The 27,868-nt window shown below is 42.8% G+C and overlaps 1 protein-coding gene across 3 annotated transcripts in view; it reads left to right on the forward strand.

Moving 5' to 3' along the window:
• The first annotated feature begins 854 nt into the window (after nt 1–854).
• zeb2a (zinc finger E-box binding homeobox 2a) overlaps nt 855–27,868 on the forward strand; it is a 47,003-nt gene continuing 19,989 nt past the window's right edge. Inside the window, exons 1-2 of one of the 3 annotated variants that reach the window (XM_053626493.1) lie at nt 855–1,075; nt 2,798–2,903. In XM_053626493.1, the coding sequence (XP_053482468.1) occupies nt 2,831–2,903 (73 nt within the window). In that variant the 5' untranslated portion in view covers nt 855–1,075; nt 2,798–2,830. Of the gene's footprint in view, nt 1,076–2,323; nt 2,904–27,868 lie in introns of those variants that run through there. The other 2 variants (XM_053626494.1, XM_053626492.1) reach the window with 2 other exon arrangements.

Consider the following 27,868-nt stretch of genomic DNA (forward strand, 5'->3'; position numbering starts at 1 on the left):
TAATAATAATAATAATACAATTTACTAAAGTTGGTTGTTGTTTATCTATTTATTAAATAAGTGGTTCTCTGACTCATTCTATACATTTTCATGAATGATGGAATCATGAATTCTTGTCATCAGCATCTGCCTGCAGTACGGCTGTGAAACTCTATTTGTCTGAAATAAGAACATAAAACCACTCTGGCATTTTATTGGTCAATTAGTATCTGAACTCCACAGAGAATAAAAGAGCTTCAGGGAAGGAACAGCCCTTCTACCAACCAGAAACGCGTTTAATAACGGAGGAGGGAGCTGTGTGTGTGTGTGTGTGTGTGTGTGTGTGTGTGTGTGTATTGAGAGAAAAGATAAAAATAGAGGGATGACACTGGTGCATAATGGATTAAATAAACGTGCTGAGGACTTCCTGAAACAGCTCGTTTATTGTGGCCCGTTAAATGATCGACCCACCGACAGAAATGCCCAGTTCTACCCAAAACAACATATATACCTATAGTATAGGAGTTGCTGATCGTCACCACACACACCCTTTTGCAGATCTCCCTCTCAACAGCACTCAAATGGATAAATAATAGATTGGGGGGAAAAAAAAAAACCAAACAAACACGAATCTATGTGTTGCGCTGAGATTTCAGTTGCGCATGCGCCACTACAGGTACGCTACCTGTCACATCCAAGGTGGAAGCTTTGAGTTTGCCGACTCTTTCTATCCCCCCACCCGCCAAAACGACCTCCATCACGTCCGCTTTCCTTTACATGCCTCCGCGTAAAGATAGGTGGCGCGTGTCGCGTCTCGGTGTAGCGCAAATAAAGTAAAGAGAGAGAGAGAGAGAGAGAGAGAGAGAGAGAGAGAGAGAGAACTATCAAGAAGAGGCGTAATATCACGTCAGCTCGTCCAGATCTTAACTCCTAACCTGTCCATCAGGAATAACGGTCCCTCACGTGAGGTGGAGTGAATGGTACACACGCTCGCGCCCGTGACTCGGTCCGACAGTCTCCTTCGCCTTCCAAGCCTTTCCTCAGCATTTTCCTTCCTCTCTTCCAGCCCGGTTCGGGAGGTTTCCTACACACTCCGGTAGGTTTGTTTGTTTTTGTGCCTTATCAGGCCCTCGTAGATGGCGCTTGTGCACCCCGCTTGAGTTTTGTAGGGGTTTTCACCCTCCCCCGCGAATCAGAGATCTTGGCATCGTCCACTCACCTGCGCAGGTGAGAGAGAGAGAGAGCGAGAGAGAGAGAGAGAGAGAGAGAGAGAGAGAGAGAAAGGAGCGCGCGCGCGGTAATGAGAGTCTGTGCGGCTTCGAGCTCAGGACACCGGCGCTCCCCGGGAGCGCGCGCGCTTTCCCGTTAAGCGGTCCGTATACAGTTTACATCTTTAAACAAGTTCTGACTGGATTTATAAGATTGTTATTATTGTTAGGATTACTCTAAAAAAATTTCAAATGTTTTCTGCATTTAAAAAAACTGACATTTCTCTCTCTCTCTCTCTCTCTCTCTCTCTCTCTCTCTCTCTCTGCGTGTGTGTGTGTGTGTGTGTGTGTGCAGGTACATGTGATGTGTGATGTGTCATGCAGAAATGTCAGTTGATTATTTTAAACGAAACGAAAATGTTTTCATATTTATTCCGACTATAAATATTCAGATTTCTATATTTACAAACTGACCAATGTGTATGTTATTATTATTATTATTATTATTATTATTATTATTATTATTATTATTATTATTAACTTTTAAGTCTCTGGTTAGCGTTCCTCTTAAAAGACGCAGTGCTGTTAATGTAAATGTTAATAACATGTTAATAAATGTTTTAGTCTGTCTGTTAGATCTGTTACGCTTCTACACTTCCAGCTGTGAAACAGACAACAGGTCTAATCGCTCAAAAGTAAATAATCTGTTTACTTCAAATCTCTCCCATCATTTCTAAAACAATTTTCTTGTCTTTTTTTCGCGTTAAATGACCAAGCAATCAAAAAAACAACAACCCTTTTCCCATTTCTTCTCTCTCTCTCTCTCTCTCTCTCTCTCTCTCAAAAGAAATGTAAAATGAAGAAAAATAATGTTTAGTATTAAAAACACCAAAGACTTTAATTAATCCGAATATAAGAGCTATAAAATGCGTTTATATAGTTTTCACAACAACAAAAAAGGAAAAGCTCGAATAAAACCTGATGCGCAATGATCTCTCTCTCTCTCTCTCTCTCTCTTTCTCTCTCACTCTCTCTCTCTCACACACACACACACACACGCGCGCGCGCGCGCGCGTTCTTCCTCTTTATCTGCAGTCATCTATATCATCTATATTCACCACTCCATCTGATCTAACCTACATGATTTTCTTTTCATTCAAGCACGAGAGCTGGATGTGTTGTGTGAGAACTTGTAAAGAAGGTGTGTGTGTGTGTGTGTGTGCGCGTGTGTGTCCTTTTTTTTCTGTGCCTGTCCCCCCACCTCTCCGCCTCCTCTCTCTCTCTCTCTCTCTCTCTCTCTCTCCTTCTGCTGTCCGATCAGACACTTCAAAAGATCAGGCGACGCACGGCGCTCCCTCTCAGCGCGCAACAAAACTTCATTTTGGGACTTTCCAAATCTTTTTCTCGTCCTTTCTCCTCCACACAGAATTATTCTTTCCTTGCGTGTCGCGAACGAGACATAGCCCCTGTAACCCAGACAAAAAAAAAATAATAAAAAAAAGAGAGAGAGAGAGAGACAGAGAAAAGAATAATAACAAACAACAACAAAACAAAAAAAACAAACAAGTGAGACCAAACTGTTGGCGTCGTTGTGTTTTGGTGTGGTGTAGATACTGGATGGAGTTGCTGAGCGCCTCTTATCAATGAAGCCGGAGATCATGGCGGAGGGGCCGCGCTGCAAGAGGCGAAAACAAGCCAACCCAAGGAGGAAGAACGGTAAGGAGTTATCTTATAGCGTAGTGGGAACTTTAGGGACCGGTGCTTGTGAGTGGACAACTTGCAGCGTGTGTGTGTGTGTGTGTGTGTGTGTGTGTGTGTTTGTCTGAGCCTGAATTGGATTGGTGTTGTCACACACACACACACACAAAACAGAAAGTGGTTCAATAAGTGATGATGGACTTGTGGAGTGGTTATATTATGGTATGGCAGCGGTGGATATGATGGGTTAGTGTGTGTGTGTGTGTGTGTGTGTGTGTGTGTGTGGAAGTTGAGAAGTTTAGTCAGTGAGACAGGGAAGCTGAGTAGCGGTCCTGCTTATCCCATGAGCACAAAACCGTTATGTGAGTGCGCGCACCCGTGAGCGTGTGCGTGAGACAGACAGACAGATAGATAGATAGATAGATAGATAGAGAGAGAGAGAGGGGCGCGCGCGCACTGTGTGAGTTTGTGTAACGCATTAATATTGCACCATGATTTTATTATTTAGCAAATGTCTCTAAACGGTTATTTAGGCGACTCGGATGTGCTCAAAACTTTAAAAAAAAAAAAAAAAAAAAAAAAAAAAAAAGACCTGAATTAATTGCACACGAGAAGTTTACAAACACGTAAAGAGTAACCTTAGTTCACTCTTCTCTAATCGATTATGATTATGAATTATATATATATATATATATATATATATATATATATATATATATATATATATACATATATATAATGAGTGTCGGTGTGTGAGGAGGGTCTCAACGTATAAAACTTGTAAGAGTCACACTGAAGCTAAAATCACGTGATTTAAATATATCTTAAGTACTAGTGCTAATGCTTTTCTTTCAAAACAGTTCATGGTCATATGCATGTGCAGCACGAGCAGGGTGTTGATTGGTGGAGCCTAAAACACAAATTGAATCCAATAATTTAAATAATAATAATAATTTTAAAAAATATTTTAAAAAGGTAGAGAGAGAGAGAGAGAGTTTTATTGAAGACAGTCACTGGCCCTTATACTTTATTTCTGAATAAAATTCTAATCCAACTATTAAATGCTATTTATTGATCACCTGCGGGGGAAAAAATCAATGTGAACCCTTAATACAGCTCCAGGCTTGTTTTGTGACCCAGGACAAAGTCAGCGGTGTGAAATAGTGTAACTCTGCTCAACATGGGGGTGATGAAGGGGTTGGAGACGACAGGAGTAATCAGCCATGTGCTTGTTTTGGCTCGGTGATGTGTCCTACTGATGTGATCATGCATGACAAAAATCGTGTTGAATTGTGATGCATTATCATGAGTGCTCCTCAAGCTTTATAATTTTTTAAATAATAATAATTATAATAATAATAATAATAATAGCCTCATTCGCGAGTGCTGTAAGAGCCTGTTTAAGTGCTTTACTCTGTTCTGTTTGGTGTTTGGAAAATAAGCTGACAATGAGAAGAGAACCGAACGTACAAGATGATCATTTCTAATTTCGATGTTACTTTCTATTCCTATGATAAAAATTGAAAAGCAAGCAATCCTTTTTTAGTGGCGATTATATAAGCACAGGAGAATTTGTTTTGATCTTGTCTGAGTTCAAACAGCTCTCCCTGTACATCTGTGTCTTCGTCGTGCATGATCTGCGAACAAAAACCGCCTAGAATTAAATAGGCACTTTTAAAAATATATATGTATATATATACATATTTAAAAATATTTAAAAGCCTCGTCTACTGTTTGTTTAAAAGCTGCAATTATTGTATATTTTTTGGTGAACTATTTAGTATAGCAGGATAATTAGTACGGTTTAGGACCCTGCTCTCGGTCCTGTGTCTGTTTGTCTGGCCACACCTCCTTGTTTTGTAGTGCCCAATGGGAGGGCAATTTAGGGCCCGAGTGTGTAACTTAATCCGTGCGCATGTAAAGGCATAGCGTTCAGCTGTTACTGGCTAAACTGTCAGCGATACATGGTTATCCCTGCCTTAACTTTTACACGTTTATTAGTAGCATACTTATAAACTTCAGCTTGAATCACGACTGATGTGGTGTGGTACTTTTGTATTTTAGGTTAAGGAGAACTGTTGCTGTGGACATTTTTTCCCCCGTCATCTCTAGGAAATGTATTATTCTTCTCAATATTTACTTTGTTTCAGAAATTATGGCACACACTAAATTTCTTTACTCGAGTTAATTTACCCATTTTATCCCTCTCCTCCCAAATTTAGTCACACTGTTCAGATTAAATCACTTGTTCTTCTGAAAAGAAACACTGTCCGGTGTTTGATTTGAGACCGTTTCAACGAGGTTAGCAGGTTCGCCCAGACAAAGAGCTAAGACAATGGCTTGTCATCTGGGCATCTCATTGGCATGCTCTTATAATCAGCAGTGCCAGGGAGCCCTGTGTACCGTCCCTCGCACAACTAGGCCATTGTCCTGGCAGCTGCATGAGACACCTTACACTCTGTCCTTTCCTCATTTCCGTGAAATAAATGCTTTCTCGTAATGATAGAATGGGGACAAAAGCTTGTAATTGGAAAAAAAATTTTTTTAGATGATATCACGACAACTTTCATTCATTCATTTATTTACATTCATAAACACACACGCAAACATGCCGTCACCATAACTGTCACCCCTTCTGCTCCCATCCGCCCTGACCTGAATGCCTTTCATATCTGCTCTGCCATGTTTCAGCCACCCCCCCCCACCAAGTCTCTATCCCTTTTTCTCCCTTTCCCTCGCTCCCTCTCTCCCTCCTCCGCCACACTCCCCCTCAGTAAACACCCCCGAGGGTAGAACAAAGAAAAGGAGCTCCTCTCCTCCTTCTTAATCACAATTCAGCCCTTTCACTGCTGCTAGGCCACTCTCTCGCTTTCAGCATCCCAAAGCCTGAGATGAAAAGACTGCGCACGAGAGAGAGAAAAGAGAAAGCGAGAGGAAAGAGGCAGAAAAGTAGAAATTATGCCTGGCAAAGAGAAGAGCAGGAGGTGGAGAGGTAGAGAGTGACATAACTTCAGTGTCTCTACACGATTGTTAAACTTCCCCTGGTTACACAGTCCACAATAGACCATCGTCTGAACCCAGAGTCTGGGCTGTTTTACTAATGGCACAGATAGTGTTACTGTATGTCATTCCTGAGCTATTAACAGAGACAGAACAACAAAGTAAGAAGGATACAAGGCTTAGAGAAAGCAACAGATTGTTTTATGGACCTTAAAAGAAATTTCACAAGTATCCGAGACTGTCCAGATTCCATTTTCCTACTTCCAGTTCCTGCTCAGCCTACACGGCTTCTGTTAGGCTTAAGGTGTATTTATCAGGAGTACTGAATTCATACTGAACAAAGTACTGAGCCAGAGGCTGGATCAGCTGCCTCCTTGGAAATTGCTGCATGCACGAGGGTCTGTATCTGTTGCCAGACAGATGTCACTCTCAAGTCACTTTCTTTTTTTCAAGCCACATCTCTTTTAGTGAGAGAGACAGAATGTCCTGTCAGGGGCTAAAAGCCTGCGCCTTTTCACTGACTGACGAGTTATTGTGCCAGCTTTTCACTCGCCTTTCCCCCTTGCACCTCAATAGGTCAGGGATCACAAATGCAAATCTACAGGCCTACTAAACGAGAGAGCGAGAGAGACAGAGAGAGCGAAAAAGGGGAGGATGCAAGAGCACTCAAATGAACCATGTGATATGAATTCCTAATTTTATCTGTTTCGCCCCCGCTCCCTTCAACTTTTTTTTTTTTCTGTTGTTGTAAAGAAAAGGAGATTATCTGTACACCTTCATTCAGATCCCCCCTCCCTGTTCAGCTGGGCCAAGCTGTGCAGGATTTAGGCCGATTTACTTCAGCAAACACCTATGGACAACTGGGGAGGGGACGGGGCTCCGTTTGGAAAGAGGGAGTCCTTTGTTTGCCGGGGTGCAGGAGGCCTAAAGCTGAACCGGGTGGCCGCATTATCGCATTAAGCAGCGTGGTGGCCTAGGGAGCCTGGTTAAAGCTAAAGTAACTGGCTATCTACCAACAACAAGGGGTCCTACATTAGCAAAAGAGATGTGCTTCCTTTTTATACCCCTAGAGTTGATTCCTGGCCTCAGAGATTAGTGTTCTTAGAGATGGAGGTTGCAAACCTGTGCACTTTCCATAGGACATATAGTTCCAAGTTAAGCTTCATCAAGCCCATCCCCCTTAGAGTTGGTGTAAAGACAGAGAGAGAGAGAGAGAGAGAGAGAGAGAGAGAGAGCTTTATCCTCCCCTGTCCTCATAACATCTGTCACTGCTAAGAGGGACAGGAGAATGCCACCCAAGGCCCTGTTAGTCCTGTGTCACTTGTGACTAACCAGAATGAGCAGTTTACTGTCGTGGGTCTGACCCCTTCTACCGCTCTCTTGCCCTCCCATTCCCTTCAAGATGATACAGCTGCAAATGCATAAGCATTTGTTTCTGTGTGGACAAAGGCTGCTCCTGTGTTTGGTGTGATGAGCGAGGGCCCGAACCCCCGCACTCTCTCCCCATCTAGTCAACGCTGAATGTAAGCTTTCAATAGTTCTCGGTGCCTGCTCTGCCATTATCAGCTGTTTGGTTTGAGGTGTTCTGATGTTGATGGTTTGAGCGCGTGATTCAAGGTGACTGACGGGGGTTTGTTGTGAGTTTTCTCTCCCCTCTCTCCCTCCCTGCGTGTAACCATGTGCACATTTTCTTCATGAGCGAGTACAGTGTAGCGGCGTGACATTTTGTGGCGCCGCACCGCCGTTAGCCTAAACAGTGAGGATTTACCAAGGTCAATAATGAGGTATGTCACTGCAGGCTGCAGAAACAACAGCCCTGGTGATAATGAATAGGAATAAAGTTCCATCAGTAATGGGTGTGTGTGTGTGTGTGTGTGTGTATAGGGGGGTGGGGGATTTTAGTTAGCAAAACCTGGATGTCAAAATAAAGCTCTTAATGTGGAACATTGCTTTTTCGATCTACTTCCAGGGAATAATCAAAGACTTATTTTCCTGCCTTTTATTCCTTTATGTCATACTTAATGGTTAAAATTCATGACTATCAAAGGTATGGATTTATACTAGCCTACTCGCTCAGATGTTCTTTCCCAGTGCACACTTCCGTTTGATTAGTGGAACACCTCCGGCAAGGTTGCCGCCACATGGAACAATCAATAACGGATCGGTGGATTAAGGTGTCATGACATCTGCGGGTCCAGACCTCTCCTGCATGGGTGAGTGCCTCTTAAAGCCAGCCCTGATAACAGCACTCCCCACCTATTGTCAGATCTATATCGCGGCCCGAAAGCCTGTCCATGCATCCCCATGCTGGCCAGTCACCTGCGTTTCCAAGTTTCCCTTCGCACAGCTGCATTTAATGTGCAGCTACAGCTCTGTGATAGTGTGGATAAGTAATTGGAATATATTGCTTGCAGAGATTACAGAGTGTAACAGGCTCTTTCATCTTCAGCCCCAGAATCACAGACATTGTGTAGAGCTTGGATTAGATTTGCCCGCCTTTTCAGTTACGTTGGATGCATTATGATTGCTTTTCCTTGTAGGATGTGAGGAGTGTGAAAGGAATATGGGCTTGGCTCTTCTGGTATAAACCTGGCAAATGGCAGTCATTACACACAAGGGAGTCACATTAGTCATAGTTACAGCATTCCTTCTTTGCTGCTGTCTGATGGACAAACTTACCGTCACTCATTGCTACTGCAAATGAATTGAGCTTTCCGTTAACCAGTCGTCTGGTCAGCAAACATCCTTGATTCAATGGCGAGCTCTGGTCTCGTCTTTTTTTCCATGTCCCTGTTGCTCCTTGCAGTTTCAGCAAATTGCCCACCAACAGGGTGCTTGGATCTAGAGATTACAGGGCACTGTTTTTTTTTTTTTGGGTTATAGGTCTAGCAATTAAAGTAATGAGGAGGTTCTCTGCTCACGGAAGCCAGGGCCTGAGCATAGTGCTGACTCGCTGCCTTCCGAGTCGATAACTCCTGGCCCACAACCTCAGGCAAAGCATGCCTGCCCCTTATCAGGGAGGATGTCCTGTGCTTTACATTCCTGAGCTAAATGATCCCCTTCCTTAATGTAAGCACTACAGCTCAGGAGGATTGGATCTGACGGCCATGTCAAAGCTATAACACAGTAGCTCGGTGGAAGACAAGAGTGCAGGCTGAGCTTCGTTAAACTTGTGCAAAGCTTCATATTTGACGCTGTACTTAACCTGAGTTGAATTGAAACCTGAGCTTTAATACGGCATTCGACAGTGTTACTGAATGTCTAGAAGGCACAGGAAGGTGGATGGATTGTCTGGGATGTGGATGTCATTCAAGTTTCTGTGATTATTATTATTATTTTTTTTTTTTTGTAACAAACTAAAGGTGTAATCCGATTTGAAGGTGAAAGAACAGCCCAGAGCAACCTGCAGCTATGAGAAGTGTCATGAGGTCTTTATTCTCCTCTAACTGTTAGGCAGCAGTGAGACAGAATTGCCATGTGTGCCACGGATCCAGATGGCACATGTGAATCTACCTTTTCAGGCAGGCAAAATCACAGGTCTTGATGCCATCAGCTTTTCAAGATTTACAATGGGCCAAGCCTCGTTATTACCGCTGGCGGCCTCTTTGGCGAGACTGCCATAAAGAAAGTGTTCCTCAGCAATTAAAGCTAATGAAATATTCATGTGTGGCACCTTCCTCAGCCGTCCCCACAAATGAGCAAGCCACGCTTAATGTCTCCCCCACCCATCCTACCAACCAACCCACCCCACTCCAGCCTTATTATGGTGCGAGCCTGGCATGTCTGCAATTAGCGCGCTATCTTCCAGTGGCGACTGGGCAGACTGAGCGGTGAGGAGGAGGAGACAGAAGGAGGGTTGAAAGGATATTAGGGATAAGGAAGGGCTGAAGGTGTCTTACACCAAAATGGCAAGAAGGGGTAGAATCAGGCCAGTGCGATTAATAATAGGCATTGCTTATGGATTCCACCCACTTCTGTTTCACTGAACTCTTGTTATGTAAAATAAGTGTAAAGCTACATCGTATTGACTTGGTAATAAGTATTAATGCTTATATTTGCAGGGGAGTGTTGGGATTTGAGAGGGGCAACTTCTGTATTTTGTGCAGGTGCATGTGCGTTCAAGGGGTATCATTCGGTTTTAATCTGCGCATTCCACATGGGCATTAGGCACTAATCACATTGTGGCCTTCGGTGTGAATGGAATATGTGTTGTAATGGAGATGCCTCTTGTCATATTATGCCAGTAGTGGCTTAAAGGAGAGAGGGGAAACCCGTCTCTAATTGTAAGTTTATCTGAAAAGAACACAGCTGTCCACCCACTTGCATACATATCTCTCTCTCTCTCTCTCACTCTCTCTCTTACTCTCTCTGTCCCCCCCCTCCCTCTTTCTCACTTACACACATGCACATAAAAACCACACCGAGTAAGAGACATGTTTAGTAGAATGACAGTGCAGTTTTGTTTAAGAAGCCAAGAAACACTAACATGGCGCGTATATATTTCTTTAGTAGGTTATTATGTTAAAAATGCATTCGTCCATTTAATTATTAATGTAGCTAATATTCATTTATTAGCATGCAGGTTCTTATAGAAGAAGAATTAATAGAAAGCATTTTATCTAACTCGAGACTCCATCAAGCTCAATCTCCACATCAACCTGTGGAAGCCTTTGTCACTTTATGAGGTTTTCACTCTGCCAGTGACCCCCTTGCATCTCAATGAGGTGTTCTGCCCGTAGCCCTCCTCCCTTGTTCCCACGCATCACGGTCCTATCAGCTCAGCACCTTTCTCCAGAGCTCTCTGAGAAGTCTCGTGCATCCTCACGCCGCCCAGATCCGCCGAGGTGTTTACTATGGGATTATGGGGCGGAGGGGGTGGGGGTACGTGGAGAACTGAGCCGTGGGAGGCTTCGGAGGCAGCTGAGGGAGAGAGGTAGCCATGGGAAGGGCCCCCCAAAGGCATGGAATGCCAGTGAGGTCAGCAGGGGTTGGAGCAGGGGGGGACCAGAGGAGCTCTCCAGGGATGGAGCAGGTGCTTTTGTACAGGCCGTCAGGCATCAAAGACGTGATGGGGCTGAAAAGGTTAGTGCTGGCGCTGTGAAGCAAGTCCCTCTGTTATTTTTTTGGCTCGGTGGCTGAGCAAGTGGGTGCAGGGGAGAGGGTGGTGCCTGGCTCCCATGCTCTGGTGTTATAGAGGTCACGTTTTGTACCTGAATGGGCTCCAAAGGAAGAAGGCTACATGGTTAATACTGAGAGTAACATCTTTGGCACCGTCATGGTGCCTGAGATCCCAAACACACTTACTTTTCCTCATTACAAAGTTGGAGAATGTTTCGGGTGCCGTTCTTACAACGGCATATACAGGTACGGCATATACAGGTATATAGGTACATAGTGATTTGAATAGTCACAATAATAAAAGAGTCTCGTGTCAGTGATATTTTTCCATCCCCATTCGTCTGTAAACATGATCAAGAGTGACTGAACATTTTCTATTTGTATAAAAGTTACAATGAGGCTTGTCAGGGATCATCTGTTGTTAGTTTTTACAACTGGAATAGGATTTTTTTTTGTATGTGTGTGTTTGTTTATTAATTGTTGGGTTGTCCTAAGAAACCAGCTGTATAAACAAGGAGGAAAGAAAAAAGAAAAACTCATACAGGTCCTGTGATTCATTACTATATCTGTTTTGGGACCTGTCAACTCGACATTAGGTCAAAAAGTCCAGCCAGGCATAAAGCTAAAGGGCCCATACAGCCTGGCGACAAATTGTTGTCCCTCTCTTTGCACTTGACGTCCTAGCTTCACCCGATCAGTGTACCTAATGTCTTTTTTTCTCTCTCTCGTTCAGGACGGGGAGAGCAGGAGGAGGTAAGAGTGGGGGAAGTTGGAGGGGGGATTTAGTTGTTGCAGGTTGCGTCATGGGACCCGCAGTGTCCCCTTTTGTGCAGCACGTCAAATGTGGTTAACATGCGGCCATTTATCTGCAAAGCCCCCGGGTGTACAATAGTCTGTGTGTGTGTATGAGTGTGTATGTGTGTGTGTGTGTGTGTGTGGAGGGGGAGGAAACGGTGGAACGGTAGGCTTAGTGTTGAAGCGTTCCCATTCTCTTTCTCTGTCGCTGTCACACCCCCCTCCCCTCATTTCTCCTCTTGGCTGCACACAACCCTTTTCCGTCATTGTTTCGTTCTTCTTTCTTCTCTCCCCCGGGGGGCGCCGCGCAGAGCAAGCAGGTCAGGCGGCATCTGACAAGGTGCTTCAGAATGTCGTGGGCTGCCGTGAGACAGATTGTTCCGCGCAAATGTAGAGGGTGCTAATAAGGTGCGCTGCGTCTTCTCAAGTAGCATCCTGACAGTCACCGAAACTTCTGAAACATGATTTCCCTTTAGTTTTGTACTTATTTGAGAGCATTAGCGGTTCATTAAAGATCGCTCAGGAAGCAAGAAACTCTACAGCAACTTTAGCAGTATGATCTGTCGATGTATTTGTGACTGTGTTTGTCACTTGGACTGTTTTTGTCTGAGTTAAGTCTCTGATTCACAAGAGCCCTTCAAATGGAGCTGGCATGCATGCATTTCACAGGTAACAAGATTACTCCGGGCCAGTGATTGACTTGTTTTCCAAAGAGAGCAGCTGAAGTGACTACAAAGGGAGCCAGGTCTAAAATTCATTCAAACTTTATTACCCCGAGCCAGATACAATCAACGACGGAATTTTACCCTTGCCTTCTGTCAGCGTACCTTTGGTGTTTCTTGCAAAAGGGAGCAGATGCAGGAAAAGGTCACAGGCAGCGTACGAGGAGCTGAAGCAGGAGGGGCGGCTGAATCGTTTGTCCATTATGTTTGGAAATAATTGCAATGGTACATTAGTTGTGGTATTCAACCATCCCAGATTGATGACAGAGATTACCTAGAGTTCCTGTGAAACTCTACAGACGTAAGAGCTTGTCAGTGCAACAGCCTCATAAATTCTTCAGGTCAGTCTTGTCTCGCATTAGCAGGACTTAAAATGAGAATGCAAATAATGCTTGTTAATACATTTCATCTTTTGATCGACGGCCAAACAGGATTCCGACTTCAAACGCTCCTGTCGTCTGTGTTGTTGTCACCGCAGAACGGGTGCTCGCCGTCCCCATGGCCAAAACAGTGCTGGGAAACCACAGAGAAGCACTTCCATTTTCTTTTTTTTTTCCATGCGCAGCCTAAAAATATGCCGCAGTGCATCCCGGCGTTTTTGCAGCGGCCGCACAGATCTCCAGCCCGCTGGCTCGATTTGCGCGTTCTATCCCGTGTCACGTAAGGGCAGCTTAATGAGCGAGAGGCCAACGATCACCCTTTTTAGCTGAATCAAGGAATAGTTTACATGACCAACAAAAGCTGTTGGTCAGAGTGGTTTAATCAACTTACTCACCGAGCATGACTTTTATCTATAAATTTGTCTTTATAAAAATATTTGTCCCTTTTATTTCATGACCTCAATCTGGGTTAAGAATGAATAGGAGCAAGAACCATATAATACTCACAAAGGTTACAATTTGTTTCTGCCTTTTGTTGTTTTGTCTTCCACCCCAATTTATTTTGGTTTGTACCTAAGCATGTTGGCATGGCATAAACAGTCCCAAATGAGCAAGTCTCAAAATTATTTCCCATGGCTCAAGAGAAGAACGCTTGGACGGAGGGGCAGGTTGTTTGTAAGTTTGTTGCCCGATGTTCTAATGCTACTTGGCAGCATTATTAGTAAATCTTTCATTAGCTGCCGTTTCTCTGTATATGAAAAAGTTTGTGTACAAAAAAAAAACAAAACGGTGCCACCCAGCCAGGTTTGAGACACAACAACCGGTCACCTCTGATCACAGAGCCATCTGTAAACACTTAAGAGAATAAGTTTGCATACAGGCTGTCCCTTTTAATTAGAGGCTGGGCTTGGTGCCCACCCTTTTCCAGAGGTTATGTGATAACTGCACCTCACTGCGAAGGATGAAAAGATCCGCTGACGTCCTGCCCGAAACACTCCGAGAGGGGAGGAGCGTCAGCTGCACCAGGCCCTGAACAGAGAGCGCAAGGTCTAAAATAGCCACTCGCTAACATGAGACTTTACTGCACGCAGGGAAGCTTCCTGCTGCATTGATTTGACCTCAAGTGCCTCAAAATATTACAAGAATCAAAAGTGAACAGAAAAACGGAAATTAAGGGCGGCCGGTCGCGTGACGAATTTTTTCGGTCCGTCATTTGTCGAACAAGATTGCTCACAAGGTAGACGAGGTACTCGTGAGGTTTGTGTCTAAATGGGTGTGGAGTTGTTTACACCAGTCACAGTCGACTCGCATGGGAGGCTGCTTAAACCGGGTGTATGAGCAATAAAGCAAACCGAACATACTGAAGCAGGAGTCAAAGTAAAGTTACCCTAAATCTTTCATGGCACCGTATCAAACAGTTCACCTGAAACGAATGCCCTAGCAGGCACTGAACGTTTAATGAGTGCACAAGGTTAGCGTGGGAAAGATGACGGCGTGGCAGAAATAGGTGACCCAGTAGGCCGCCTGGGGGTCGTACCTCTTGTCTAAGAGGGCCTTTTGTTTGCACGTCTCAGACAGGAGAATGAATGAACGCTTGGAGTGGAGGGATATGGCTCGTTTAATATATATAATGAACCAGGGAAAGGATGTGACTGACATTTCAATATACCGACTCAAATCCATGGCATTATCTACGGAGAACCTTGTGTTGTGTTTTTCCTTTTGGGAATTTTGGGAAATCTATTATCATGGGGAAATGTTTATTTATTTTGAATATCATTATTGAAATGTGTTTAGCACTGAAATCAGGTGTTATGCTGTAGATTTGGAAATAAGTCTTGTTGGGTATAAACACTGTATTACTCCTTCTGGAGAGGATATGTAGGTTAAATGCAAATTGGATGAAGCAATATCAGACAAATATGTAAATATGTGCACTGGTCCAGCAGGTAATTCATTAGGAACTGGCCATGGCTACAAAAACCGTTCGAATGAATGAATCGAAGGAAAAGTACTTCTTTTCGATCTCTCTATCTCCCATCGACACACATACACACACACACACACACACACACTCTCTCTCTCACTTTATTTTCAGTACCATCACATTTAAAGGTGCAACTTCCTTCAGAGGCGTACACTAGAACTCCAGTTCATTTTGACCTGATTAAAAATGTTTTGGAAACATTAATATCTTATTAGTATATTTGCTGGCATAAAATATCAATGTATTTCCTAATGAAAATATTCATTTCAGTGTATATTTAAAATATTTAGTCTGGGATTTAAAAAAAAAATAAATAAATAAATAAAAAAATTCCACATTAGATCCTGCAGTTGTATTTTACAATAAATTGAAATAAACACTGACAAATTCTCTTTTACTCTGTCTTCTCTCTCTCTCTCTCTCTCTCTCTCTCTCTCTCTCTCTCTCTCTCTCTCTTGGCACTAATTACCGATGTCTCTCTCAACCTTCCAACATTACAGGTAAGACCAAGTATTTAATTACGTGTAATTATATTTGTAAAGAATTACTCCCTGGATACAACAGTGCCTGAGACTTTCTAATGAAAGCATAATGAAACCCTAGGCGGTGTGTACTTTACCTGGTGCGCTTTCTCATTTAAACTCGTTCTCGTGGTAATTGGTGCAAGCCCTTTTATTTTGTGCAGTCTTACGAGTTGCTTCGTAGTTTGTCGTGACACGTCTCTAATAAACCGCTTTGCACTACCTTTCTTTTTTATAATAAAGACAGGGTCGTACCACAGAAGGGCACATAGTGTATTACGCATGCTGTAATTTTGCATTTCTTCAGTAGCCTCTCAAAGCAGCAGGACAAAGAATGCTCTGCTGCTGTTTTGAATTGTGAGAGCGAGTTTCAGCGTTCGAACAGGTGGAAGCATATGGCCGCATAAATAAAAGCAGTACGGATATAAATTTTGCTTGTCTCACCCAACCAACAAATATTTAACCGTTCTAATAAAAGCTGCATGCTCTTCACGGGCCCGTGTGAAGAGAGGCAACAATATCTCCACGCACATGGGGAAATGGATAAATCCCTTTTCCCTACTGTGCAAAATCTGTTTCTTTTTTTTTTTTTTTTTAATGTAGCACACAGCTCCAAGCCTTGTTGCGTGGGTGGGCTTGTATTCTTCTTACTAAAATCAAGGATACCTCTTTTCCCTTTTTTTTTTTTTTTTTTGCCTTGTTAAGAAAGGCATCTCTGCAAATATGTGTCTGGGCATATCATTTCTCTGGTTGTAGTGTGTGTGTGTGTGTGTGTGTGTGTGTACCAACTAGTTGTGATTCATTACACCTTGCCTTTCATGTACCATTTAAATTTCCTCCTAATGTACATTTGAATTTTCTTTGATGCCTTCAGAAAGGACTTTTTTTTTTAATTTATTTTATTTTAAGTGCGAGTGTGGTTTTGTAATTTGAAGCTACTTGTCCATGTACAATGTTACTGCTCTGTCCATTCTGAGCTTGACAGTTACACACCTTTGCCACAGAGGCTGACACAGGGAGTTTTTTTTTTTTTTTTTTTTTTTAAAGCGTGTGAGGAGCTGATACGGTAAACAAGAGAAACGAACTGGTCTCAGCTTGGTGTCCTGTGAAGATGTGGCTGACGGTAAAACTGTGAGTGTGTGTTTGCGTGTGCGCATACACAGGGCGGTGGTGTTGAGAGGGCTCATGTGAACGTGAGGTGCATTTGGAGATGGAAGTAACAATTCTTCTCTGCCTCTCAACGCCACCTCTTAATTGTAACACGCAAAATGCCCTTCTCACAAAGATCCCTGTTTTGGTTCCTCTAATAAGCCTCTCACAGACGAATGGCGCTTTTTTAGACCAAAAAGGCCACAAGCGTCTTAAGGAGTCACGTTTTAAGTGACAAATTGTTTCTCCAACAATGGCGCCATCTAATTGCTAATTGGAGCTCACAGTCTAATAGAGCGAGGAAGGACCGAGGGTGAAAAAGAGCGAAGGGAAGAGGGAGAGGGAGAAGGGTCCTCACACGCACTTGCTTTAGATGGCACCTTGAGTGGTCACACCAGGATTCAAAAGACACAGCCATGGCGCAAGTCCCAGTCTGCTTCTTTCTATGGTTACGGCTGGGATCGGGAGATCGTTTAAATTTTCAAAATGTTTAATAGCCCGTTGACTTTACCAGTCAGATAAGTGGCTTCTCCTCATCGCCTCTAGGATTCTGACATCTATAGCTTTTTGGCAACATTCTTCCTCCTTGACTACAGGCAGGAAGTGAAGACAGATGGGAAAATGGGACTGTAGAAACAGGGTTAAAATTTGCTAAAGGAGGAAACAGAGCAGCATGACTCTTCTGTAGTGGGTTGACATTTCAGTCCCACCTTCTGTAGGTGTCGTAGTCTTGAGTTCTCTGAGCTTCTTTCGCTGTCATCTGGGTTTGATCAAGAGGTCACTTCCTAGTGCTCCTCACCACAGCCTGCCCACTGAGTTCTTTTATTGTTGGTGCTGGCGGGGGAAGGTGTCTGACAGCTGTAACAACACCTGAGACTAGTCACTTATCTCCCCTTCCCCCTGGTAAGGGGCATGGACTTTGCCTTGGTATGGCAATAGAGAGAGAGAGAGAGAGACAGAGAGAGAGAGAGAGTGAGAGCACCAAGTGCCAGCTCGAGTGCCTTGGCAACCAGGGGCCATATAACGCCGGTGTCAGTCATCATTGGTTGAGGGGCGGGGATGAAGTCTAGACTTAAGTTGTAGCATAAGTTTAATCGCATTTCCGTGTCTGCCTTGGCTTAAGCCTCTGGCTACAGCAGGGAACTGGAGTCAATGGTCAGATTGTATCAGCAAATTAAGGCCTTGGCAGCGGGTGATCGCCAGAGTTGTGGGACAAGCAGCTGTGGTCCTTTTGATCTTCAAGCCTCTCTCTGTTGCAGTCCCAAGATAGCTGTCACTCAGACATGCCTAAAAATAAGACTCATGTTAAGAATGCAGTACCCACCAATGATACCCTTTGCCTGTAGCAAACATTTCCAAGATCCCTGAAAAATTGTCCTGTCTCTCTCTGTCTGTCTATCTGACCCACTTGAGAGTCAAAAGGTACTTTGTCTAAAGGACTGGAAAAAAACAAAAAACAATGGCTTTAGAGATGCTGGTAAAAGTAGTTCATGACCCTCTTGTTTAAACCGAGAGTGAATGCAACATCGTCTGTACTAGCCTCTAGCATCCCTTGAGAGAGGGCATTATATGCTGCTGTATTGTTGGCCTGCCTCCTGCCAACTGTGCAGGGAACAAAAGGCCGAGCGTTTATTAACAGACCCTGCTGTGTTAAAGGAAGCCCTGACCAGCCCTCCTTTCCTGATGATGGCCTTATCCTGACTGGACTCTCTACCACCAAGCAATTTGAAGGCCCTGCTAATAGCCAGGTAGATAGTCACCACTGGAGAAGGATATTTCATTTGTTCTCAGCAGGAAAGTGCTGCAGTGTTAAAAAACGTGAATAGCCTAACCATCAGCGGTGTCAGCATTTTATTTGGCAGGTTCTCCATTTTACATTGTTCTTCCTCTTTTAAAGAAGTGGCTTTGCTAACGTTTAAATGCTTGTCTTCTGGTAGACCTAGCTGGTTTCTTCCCAGGCCAGAACGCTACAGGTCGATACTTCTCTTTTTAACACGAATTAGGGGAAGAATTCAAAATGAATCTTGACATCATGCAAATGTCAAATTTTCCATAATATATTTGGGCTTCTTCAAATAGATTGAGCAAATGGTTAAGTAAATCTGAGGACATTTGAAAGTAAACTACTTAAGTCTTCATTAAAAGCCTATACTATTACTTCTCGTTTTACCAATCATACGACCAAACAGGAAGTGACGAATCAAGTTTCAGCTGCAGCAAAGTTGTTCAACAATACTGTATAAATGTTTATGACCTTGTCAATGCCAGTCGTGGTTGATTACTTCAGTATATCAGCTGTAGTCTGTTATGTGGACCAGTGCATTACTTTTATGTTTGTTGTTAGTTCTTTGAGAACGTCATGTCACTCTGTCTCCTGCTATTGTCTGAATGGAGAGAAGAACATAACCTCGTGATCCAACAACAGAAAAAAAAAAAGTTTTCAATTTGGATGCAAAATGGCAGTATAGCTCCAAGAGTTGAACTTGCGTAGTTACTCTTGTCTATCTCTGGCTGCAATAACAGATTTCTGGCATGTACCCATGAAATCATCTCCACCTGGATGTTGTAGGCCTGAGTCCAAACACTATAAGGAAATAAAATACGAGTGTGAAAAGTTTGCAAGAATGGCTCTTCCCCTCCCCAGTGGGACTTTCTGCACTCCAAAACGCACCTCGCTGACAGGAAAAGTTTATGGCGATTTGTTGAGTCAAACGGTGGAACTTGCGGAAAATGCTACGAGCATGAACCGTCACATTCCGCACCTATGATGGAATCGTGCACACTTTTTCTTTTTTTTGCTATAGCTGCATCCAGCTGCTGCTTTCGAATCTGGGCTGTAACTAGTCGTAAAGTTTTTGACAGCCAGGTTGACCAGATTCAGTCTCTTGTCTATTGTTGGTTACAGTGGATGCAAAAATACAATTTTATCGTGGGTTTTCTTTATGCACTCTAATAATTAGATGTATTATTTATAGGTTTTTTTTTTAATATTCTGAGACAATTTACAGCCACTAAGTACTCACTGATCTTAATACGATGAAAAATTAATGTGATTACTCTGGAAATTAATACTTGTCAGAAGGAGATATCCATTTATAATGAGCTGTTATCCAGCCACAGCCAACAATCTTTCTATCCTTTCTAACCTCTCTGTCATTACCTTGTTTCTCTTCATCCAAGACAAGGATTAAGGCATGGACTTGATTAACTAATATAAAGCAATATAATATTTCTTGATTGAGATTTTCAATGTATTTTTCCCATCATATTTTCACTTTCCACTGGACAAATCTATGTGGGTTTTGTTGTTGTTGTTGTTGTTACCTGGATTTCTTTTTTAAAAAAAGCTCAATCCCCTGTGATGGTCTACAGACCAATAAGGTTTCCCTTGAAGCTCTCTCGAGGAGAAGGCAGGAGATTTACAATTGTCATGCCTCTTTCATAATATGACTTGCCAATAAAGTAACAGACTTTAAGAGGCCCATTAAACGTACTGTATGTGGGTGGCAGAGCAAAAGAGAACGCGCAAGACCTTGTTTTTTAGCTTCCATAAGGGAGGGTGTAATGAAGACCAAATGACTACACAGGAGTCATTTATTTGATTTTTTTCTCTCCCTCCACTACCTCCAGCATACAGCTTCACTTAACTGGAAATTTTTGCCCTGGGGAGTGAATGCCTGTCAGTTCCTCTTACGTCAGACAACCGTTGCCATCCACGGTGGCGAAATGGGATGGGGGGTGGGGTGGGGTGGGGTGGGGTGGGGTGGGGTGGGGGGGGGGGGCAAATTACCCACGCTGTGCCCTGGGGGCAGGTGGTTTTCAGGGGTCGTTTTCTCAGGTCACTTGTAGGAGACATACATCTGTCACTCTGAAGGTAGCGCTGGAAAAATGTAACTGATCATCTCCTGATCTGTAAATCGATTCACACCATGAGGCGGCGATACCTCACTGCTTTGAATTGGCTTACACCAATCGCTCGTCCGCTGCGTGCAATGTGTATCCCATAACGCTTTAGTCGTAGCATTAGGCAAGCCGGTGGAACAGTGGAAAATGGTAATCCATCAACATCTTCCTGTTTGTCTTCCACAAAATTTAGGTAAGTCTGGGCATACAGTATCAAGGCTTATCAAAGTATAACATAACTTCCCTTGTCCATTACTAGGGAAAACAACGTGTAGGGTTTAGGTTTTGCTTCATGATGCATGATGCACACTTATCTAACTCGTTAGGCTCAAGGATAGGTGACGAGAGACCCATATCACTGTTTATGGTTCGCTGGTCAAAACAAACCTCTTATCAGGATAGTTACCTACACTGCAAGTTCACCTTATCTTGAGAAAACATGGCCATGGTCTTTTAATGACCACTGCTTAGACTTTTGCATGTGAAAGTGATCACACCAAAAATGCAGCAGCAATAAATACATTAAAAAAAAAAAAAAAACAAGATAAACTAGGTTCCTGATGGAAAAGTGAATATTTAGTCAGACTAAGCTTTTCCAGACTTAAAGTGAACATGGTCCTTGATGCACATTTGGACTGTTTAGGTCTGGTTGTTGATAATGTCAAACAGCTCATTTTTATTTTCACTGATATGGCCTGATATGGTGTTTGTCCCATTTACACTGTGTGAAAGTCTAACACGCGGTTCAGTGGCAGTTGATCGCAAGTAACGGGACGCGCTGTATGCCTTGATGAAGTTGTTATGATAAATTCTGACCTCGCTTTTGGGCTGCTGACTTTGAAAGTTTCACTACTGCAAATCTCTGGCTCAGGAAATGTACAAATAGGTGGACTAGAATACCACTGTTTCGTCACATGCAAGAAATGCTAAACGTATCAAGGAGAGAGGAACCTGTCTGAGTGCGAAGCAGTGCCAGAGTTCTCACTCGATGGTGTGATGCATGTACTGTACGTGTGTTCTTTACCTTTGTAGAGTTGGTCCTTGATGGAATTTTATTACTATCAGTGCCACTGTAATAAGTCCTTTGTTAGCTGTTTAATAATATTGAACTTCGGTACGCGTTTTGGAAAAAAAGCATCTCTCCTGTCAAACCCCAAAAGCAGACAAATATCCAGCTTTACTTGTTAGTGCATCCTGCTAATGGGGCTCTGGCAGAGGAACTGCACAAACTGCTCTTAGGAGATGTCTTGTATCAGCAGAACATCTCTCTTTGTCTTATTAATTGGTCTAACGTCTCTGTAAATACTGATCAAGTCTGCGCTTTTTGTTTCTACGACAAATTTCTCAAGATACTTGGTCAAGGCATTACAATTAGACACTGGTTTTCAGGATTTGGGATTTCAAAATATGTTTTGGTATGTTCTTTGCTTTCAGAATTTCCTAAGGGCTCTAAAATACAAAACTGAGACACCCAAACGGTGAACCCACAATATGGGCGTATTTTGTGCCAAGAAGAATAAATACCATTGTGAACAAACCATTAAATATTTGCTATGGATAAAAGTCTTATTCATAAGTCTGACTTGAGCTAATGAGGGAGATTAGACTTTTACAGTAAGGTTTGACTTGTACTGTAGTGGGATGGAAAGCCAAAAAAAAAAAAAAGTGCCCTCCAGTCAGCCTCTTACGGGTCAAAGGTCAACTGGCAGCATCTGCCATACAGCACAGTGGGTTGTGTGGGCCATAGGGCCTACAGCTACATTCACCTACCTGGCAAAGATCAAGCTGGAGAAGATTTTGTGTGTGTGTGTCGGTGTGAGCAGAGTCATTATTAAATCATGCACCGAGGTGGTGTGAAGCTGGTGGATTTTCAGTGTAAAAGGAAATATTACAGATTAAACATGTTACGTTCTTTTGTTGAGAAAAGGGGGTCGCACTCCCACCTAGGTCGATAAATAATTCATGCTTTTTGGAAGTAGGCCTTGCGTCCCCATGAGAAGCCAGCAGGCTGCTAGGGCTGAAATAGCTTTATCATTGCCAACATTTACACGAGTGTGCTGTATATGCATATGCAATTAAACCGGAGATCAGCTCGTCTTCAGTGTAGCAGCTTGCTGTTATGGAGAGAGAGAGAGAGAGAGCCTACATTTTACTAGACTGTGTCGCCCTCGCTATGAGGTGGCTGTGAATTAATGCAATAGCCACAACAGACGACTGGGATGCCATCCACAATGAAAATGAAAGGAACGCAGTACACAAATAACACCGACTCTGTGCGTAAGAGCGAAGCTAATGAGTGGATACGTTTCAGTTCGGGAAAAGGATAAAGAAAAGAAATACCTCAACAACACATAACTCCCACACACTGAAACACGCACACGCAGTACGTGATATCGGTGCATGCAAGACCCTTATCAGACACAAACAGCTCGAGGGTTTTGCATTTCCTTCTCTGATGAAGTGAGCAGGTTCGCCCGCTTTACATAACTGTAATGAACACACCTAAATGCTGGTGCTAGCTTTCCTTTTGAACCCTCCTGCTGTGGTTTGACCAATTTGCTATTTTCTTTCTTCTGACTGGCATAAGGTTTAATGGATTTGTCCAGACTGTGCATCTGAACACAGAAGATTTCACTGCTTTCATTGACTTTTAGATAGCTTTCAAATTTTCTGTGGTATTCAGGGCAAATCTGGCCAGACATGGGAAATGAATAGGCGAGACTATAAGATGATGCATCATATAAATTCTCTGTATCTCCTTCTCTGTTTACTCGCTGTCGCTCTCTCACACACACTCAAACACATATACAACACTTTCTCACCACATTCCCCCCTCACTGGGTTCTCTCTCACGGCATTCTTTCGTGCTAAGTTCTATCTCATGGTGTACTCCTATATCGTGTTCTCCCTCACACTATTCTCCCTTATTGTGTTTTCTCTTATGGGGTTCTCCTATATTGTGTTCTCTCTCATGGTGTACTCCTATATCGTGTTCTCCCTCACACTATTCTCCCTTATTGTGTTTTCTCTTATGGGGTTCTCCTATATTGTGTTCTCTCTCATGGTGTACTCCTATATCGTGTTCTCCCTCACACTATTCTCCCTTATTGTGTTTCCTCTTATGGGGTTTTCCTATATTGTGTTCTCCCTTACCATGTTCTCTCTTACTGTGTTCCCCTATAGCATGTTCTCCCTCACCACTTTCGTGCTTATTGAGTTCTCTCTCACAGCATTCTCTCACATTCGTTCTTTCTCACAGCTTTCTCCCTCACCTCATTCTCCCCCAATGTGTTCTTTCGTGCTATGCTCTGTCTTACTGTGTTCGCCTATATCGTGTTCTCCCTCAACCTGTTCTCTCATGCTATGTTCTCTCTTACTGTGTTCTCCTATATCGTGTTGTCCCTTAACGTGTTCTCTCTTATATTGTTCTCCTATATCATGTTCTCACTCACTGCATTCTCCCTCACAGCATTTGCTCTTATTGAGTTCTCTCTCAAGGTGTTCTCCAATATTGTGTTCTCCCTCACACTATTCTCCCTTATTGTGTTTTCTCTTATGGAGTTCTCCTATATTGTGTTTTCTCTTACTGTGTTCCCCTATATCAGGTTCTCCCTCTCGGCATTTGCTCTTATTGAGTTCTCTCTCACAGTGTTCTTCTATATCATGTTCTCTTACTGTGTTCTCTTATATCGTGTTGTCCCTTAACATGTTCTATCTTAACGTGTTCTCCTATGTCTTGTTCTCCCTCTCATCATGTTTTCTCTCACCTTGTTCTCTCTCCCATCATTCTCTCTCTCTGCATTTTCTCTTGCATCGTGCTCCTGGTTATATTTTGCACCAGCATTTCAAACGCAGTAAGTGTGGTCTGGGTCAGTGTGGCAAAGTTCAGTTGAGCTTTTAACCTTATTGAAATGCTTGTACAGAGCTTAAATTGTCAAATGAAACTTTCATTGTGCTTACTTTCCATAAGAAGGAGTAGTTTCCAATTTCCAAAAAGGAGTATTAATGTTGAGATAATGACTGGGAAGGAGGTTGGTGAAATGCAATGATAGATAATAATAAAGATGCTTTATAAACCATTTTAAGGGGCCGCCCCTCGAACACCAAAGAAAGAACACTGACTCACACACAGTATAAGGCTTAACCACTGTCCTATTACTATTAACAACAGTCCTATTAATGCAAGTAATTGCATTATTATTGTTAATAAGTAAAGGGGAATGGACATCTTGTTACTTGTTAGTGCACTCACTTTATTCTATTTCCTAGACTTGTTTTCCCTCAAGCTTTATATCTGTAGCCTTGGTACATATCTTAAATCCCAATGCATGTGATTTTTTATTTTTTTTTAAACTTGCAATATGGCAAACGGACTCCTTAGAGTGATGCAAGTTTTAACGATGTGGTTTTGGAGCATAAAGGGAGTAATTTTGAATCAAAGCAGCTCTATGTTAATAGACAATAATAACCCTATTAACTGCCCACTTCCCTTCTGCATCTCCTTTAGTACGGGGGAAGTGCAAATCAGGTGACACAGCGTCTTGGTCAGATGGTACATTCTTTCTCAATGTGTTCAATGGTAATGGAAAATATCTGATTAACAACGAAAGAAAAAAAAAAAATCTGCAGAGCAATGTGTGCGGGTGTGTACGTATTCTTGGTTTATGAGGCATTTCGGAGCGAAAAGGAAAATAAACTCGACGGAAATTTGTATGTTAGCTATTCTCTCAAATAATATCATGTAATATGACTCAATTAAAATATAGAGAACAGAGTCTCTGGGTGGAAAAGTGACAGGTCAGTGTCTTTTTTTTTTTTCTTCTTCTTCTTCTTCTTTTTTTTTTTCGCTGTGTGAATAAGACAGACCAGAACCCATGTGAGAGGTGCGCCTGTTTGACGTTACGGTTAACGCCTGCAAAGCGCTAATGTCAAGGTGTTAAAGCCTGATTAAGTTCCTCCTGTGTACATGCTGTAAAAGCACCATGGCATGGTCACAGTGCTCACACTTCTGAAAGGGGAACTTGTCGTTCGTGGCCCGTCACACCTTACTCCCCTCCTGGGCTGATAAGAGACAACTTGATAACAGTGGGGGGAAAAAACTGCTTGTGAACATGCAGAAACTGCCATAGCTTTTCTTTTTTTTTTTTTTCCCCTCTTCTTCAAATGTGTCAGGTCAGTTTCTCATTTGATTTTGCATGTCTAAAAAATGTCTTTTGGGGAAAATAAATAAATAAATAAATAAATAAATTTGCACGTAGATGAACTTTTTTAAAATAAAGTATAGAGTTAACAGACTTGTAACCGAGGACTTAAAAATGGAGAGGCAACCTCAGGGAGGATATGAACCACAGGCCCTTCACTATTGTTTAAATAGTACGTTTCGAGACAGTAGGTTTTTCTTGGCACCTGCATCGATGGCAGCGCTCCCTAAAACAGACAGTTTCACAGGCTTTTGTGTTTTCAGAAAACATATTTTTTTGGCATCAGTCTGGGTTTCTCTTTCCACGGCATTCACAGAGACGGTCAGAGCTCCACTAGCTTGAGATGACCTCTGCTCAGGCCTCGTGTTATTTTTTGTCCTTTGCCTCCAAAAAATATATCCTCGGCGAATGTTTACACGAACAGCAGAAGTGATCGCAAAAACGAGTGTGTAGTGAAAGAAATCTAAGTATATACTGTAAATAAAGAAAATAAATAGTAATAATAATAATAATAATAATAATAATAATTCTGTCTCATTAATCCCTTGTTTAAAGCCCACCTCTTATAGCCTGATCAGGTGACGTCTTATAAAATATAAGATTCTTTTAGCACTTCCTGTTGAGTTTTGTGCTACAGAGATGCACATTCTCATAGCACGACTGCACTGTAACATTACAGTATTGACTAGCATGTCTCTCTTCCGCTCCCCGTGTTGTTCACAGATGATTCACGAGCGTGAAAAGCTTTAGTTTGAACCTAGGTTTTCTCTCTCCTGGGAGAGCCTTTAGCGCCGAATGAATGAATACGACTTCCGTCTGAGCCGCTAACGTGATCGGCGCGTGCTCCCAGGAGGCGGTGAGGGATGAGTCCTCCTTAGCGAGCGGAGGAAGTGGAGGAACAATGGCCTCCTCAATATTTACTGCATCTCCTCTTAAACTCTGGCTTGTACTATTCCAAGCCAAGAAGCAGCTCATCGCTCGGTTTGTGTGTATGCGTATGTGTGTGTGTGTGTGTGAGTGTGTGGTGGGGGGGTGTTTCAATCACGATAGGCACATGTAAATAATGAAATGACGAAAATGACTACTAAGTGTTGGTTGTGGAGAAAAAATGTAGCATGTAGACATGTTTTAAAGGTACTGCGTGTGTGTAAGAGAGAAAGAGAGTGTGTGTGAAGTGTGAATACGCTCCTGTTCTGAAGATCGGTTAAGGAGGAGGGGGAGATAGCTGTAAGCGCTAAAGTACCTTTTGATTACGGTAATCTACATTCTAATTATCCACTTTAGCTAATTATCACCTTGCCTTACCCCAGGTGTGTTCCTGTAAACAGTAAAACACACACACACACACACACACACACACACACACACACTCACTTTCTCACTCTTTTTGGCGTCCTTTTAATCCTCTCCCTCCTGCAGTGAGGCAGAGATCTCCTCCAGATGTTCCAGTCTCTCACTAATAACAAAGCTATTAATAAATAAAATGCACGATTCCAGATGTGTAGCATCTGTTTCGAGTGTGTCGGCCACCTTAAAAAAAAGTGTAATAACTAATTATGCGTTTTATATATTAATAATTGTCTCTTATCGTACGACTACAGCGGTCTGATCGCCGCATTCGCAGTGCAAAAGGATACAGTAGAGAACCTGGGTTCATTTCCCCCCCTGTGGCTTTATGGGTAAAGGGCAGGGCTTGAGGTCGTAGGGGTGGCAGGAAGGGGACCTAAAGGCCAGAATAGAGGCCTTCCGTTGTGCGATACCTGGCAGGGATGCTATTCAGGTGACGTTGCTTCGGATGCGAGTGTATGCGTGTGTGCATGTGTGTGAGGATGTGTGTGGGAGGGAGTGCTGAACAGATGTGTTTTACTTCCTTATTAACATGACAAAGAGCTGCTCTGATTGAAGGGGGCTCTATTACTCTTTGGTGGGATGTCCCCATTCACACGCGCGCACACACACACACACACACACATACACCATCACACAAAACTGACCTCTTTAGAAGGCTTCCACCTACACTGCCAGCTGGTAACTGGAGGAGTTAGTAGTTGCAGTGCAGTCCACATCACCTTATTTCACCAAAGCGTCACGAACGTATGCCTACAAATAGACTCAAGAAATCTGCTCGAGTAAAATTACCGTAAGAGAGAATAAAAACCCCCCCCACATTTTTAAAAAAGCAGATCAGGTGTAAAATAATTTGAACC

Source organism: Ictalurus furcatus, chromosome 6, assembly GCF_023375685.1.
Source record: "Ictalurus furcatus strain D&B chromosome 6, Billie_1.0, whole genome shotgun sequence".
In the NCBI taxonomy this organism is placed as follows: Eukaryota; Metazoa; Chordata; class Actinopteri; order Siluriformes; family Ictaluridae; genus Ictalurus; species Ictalurus furcatus.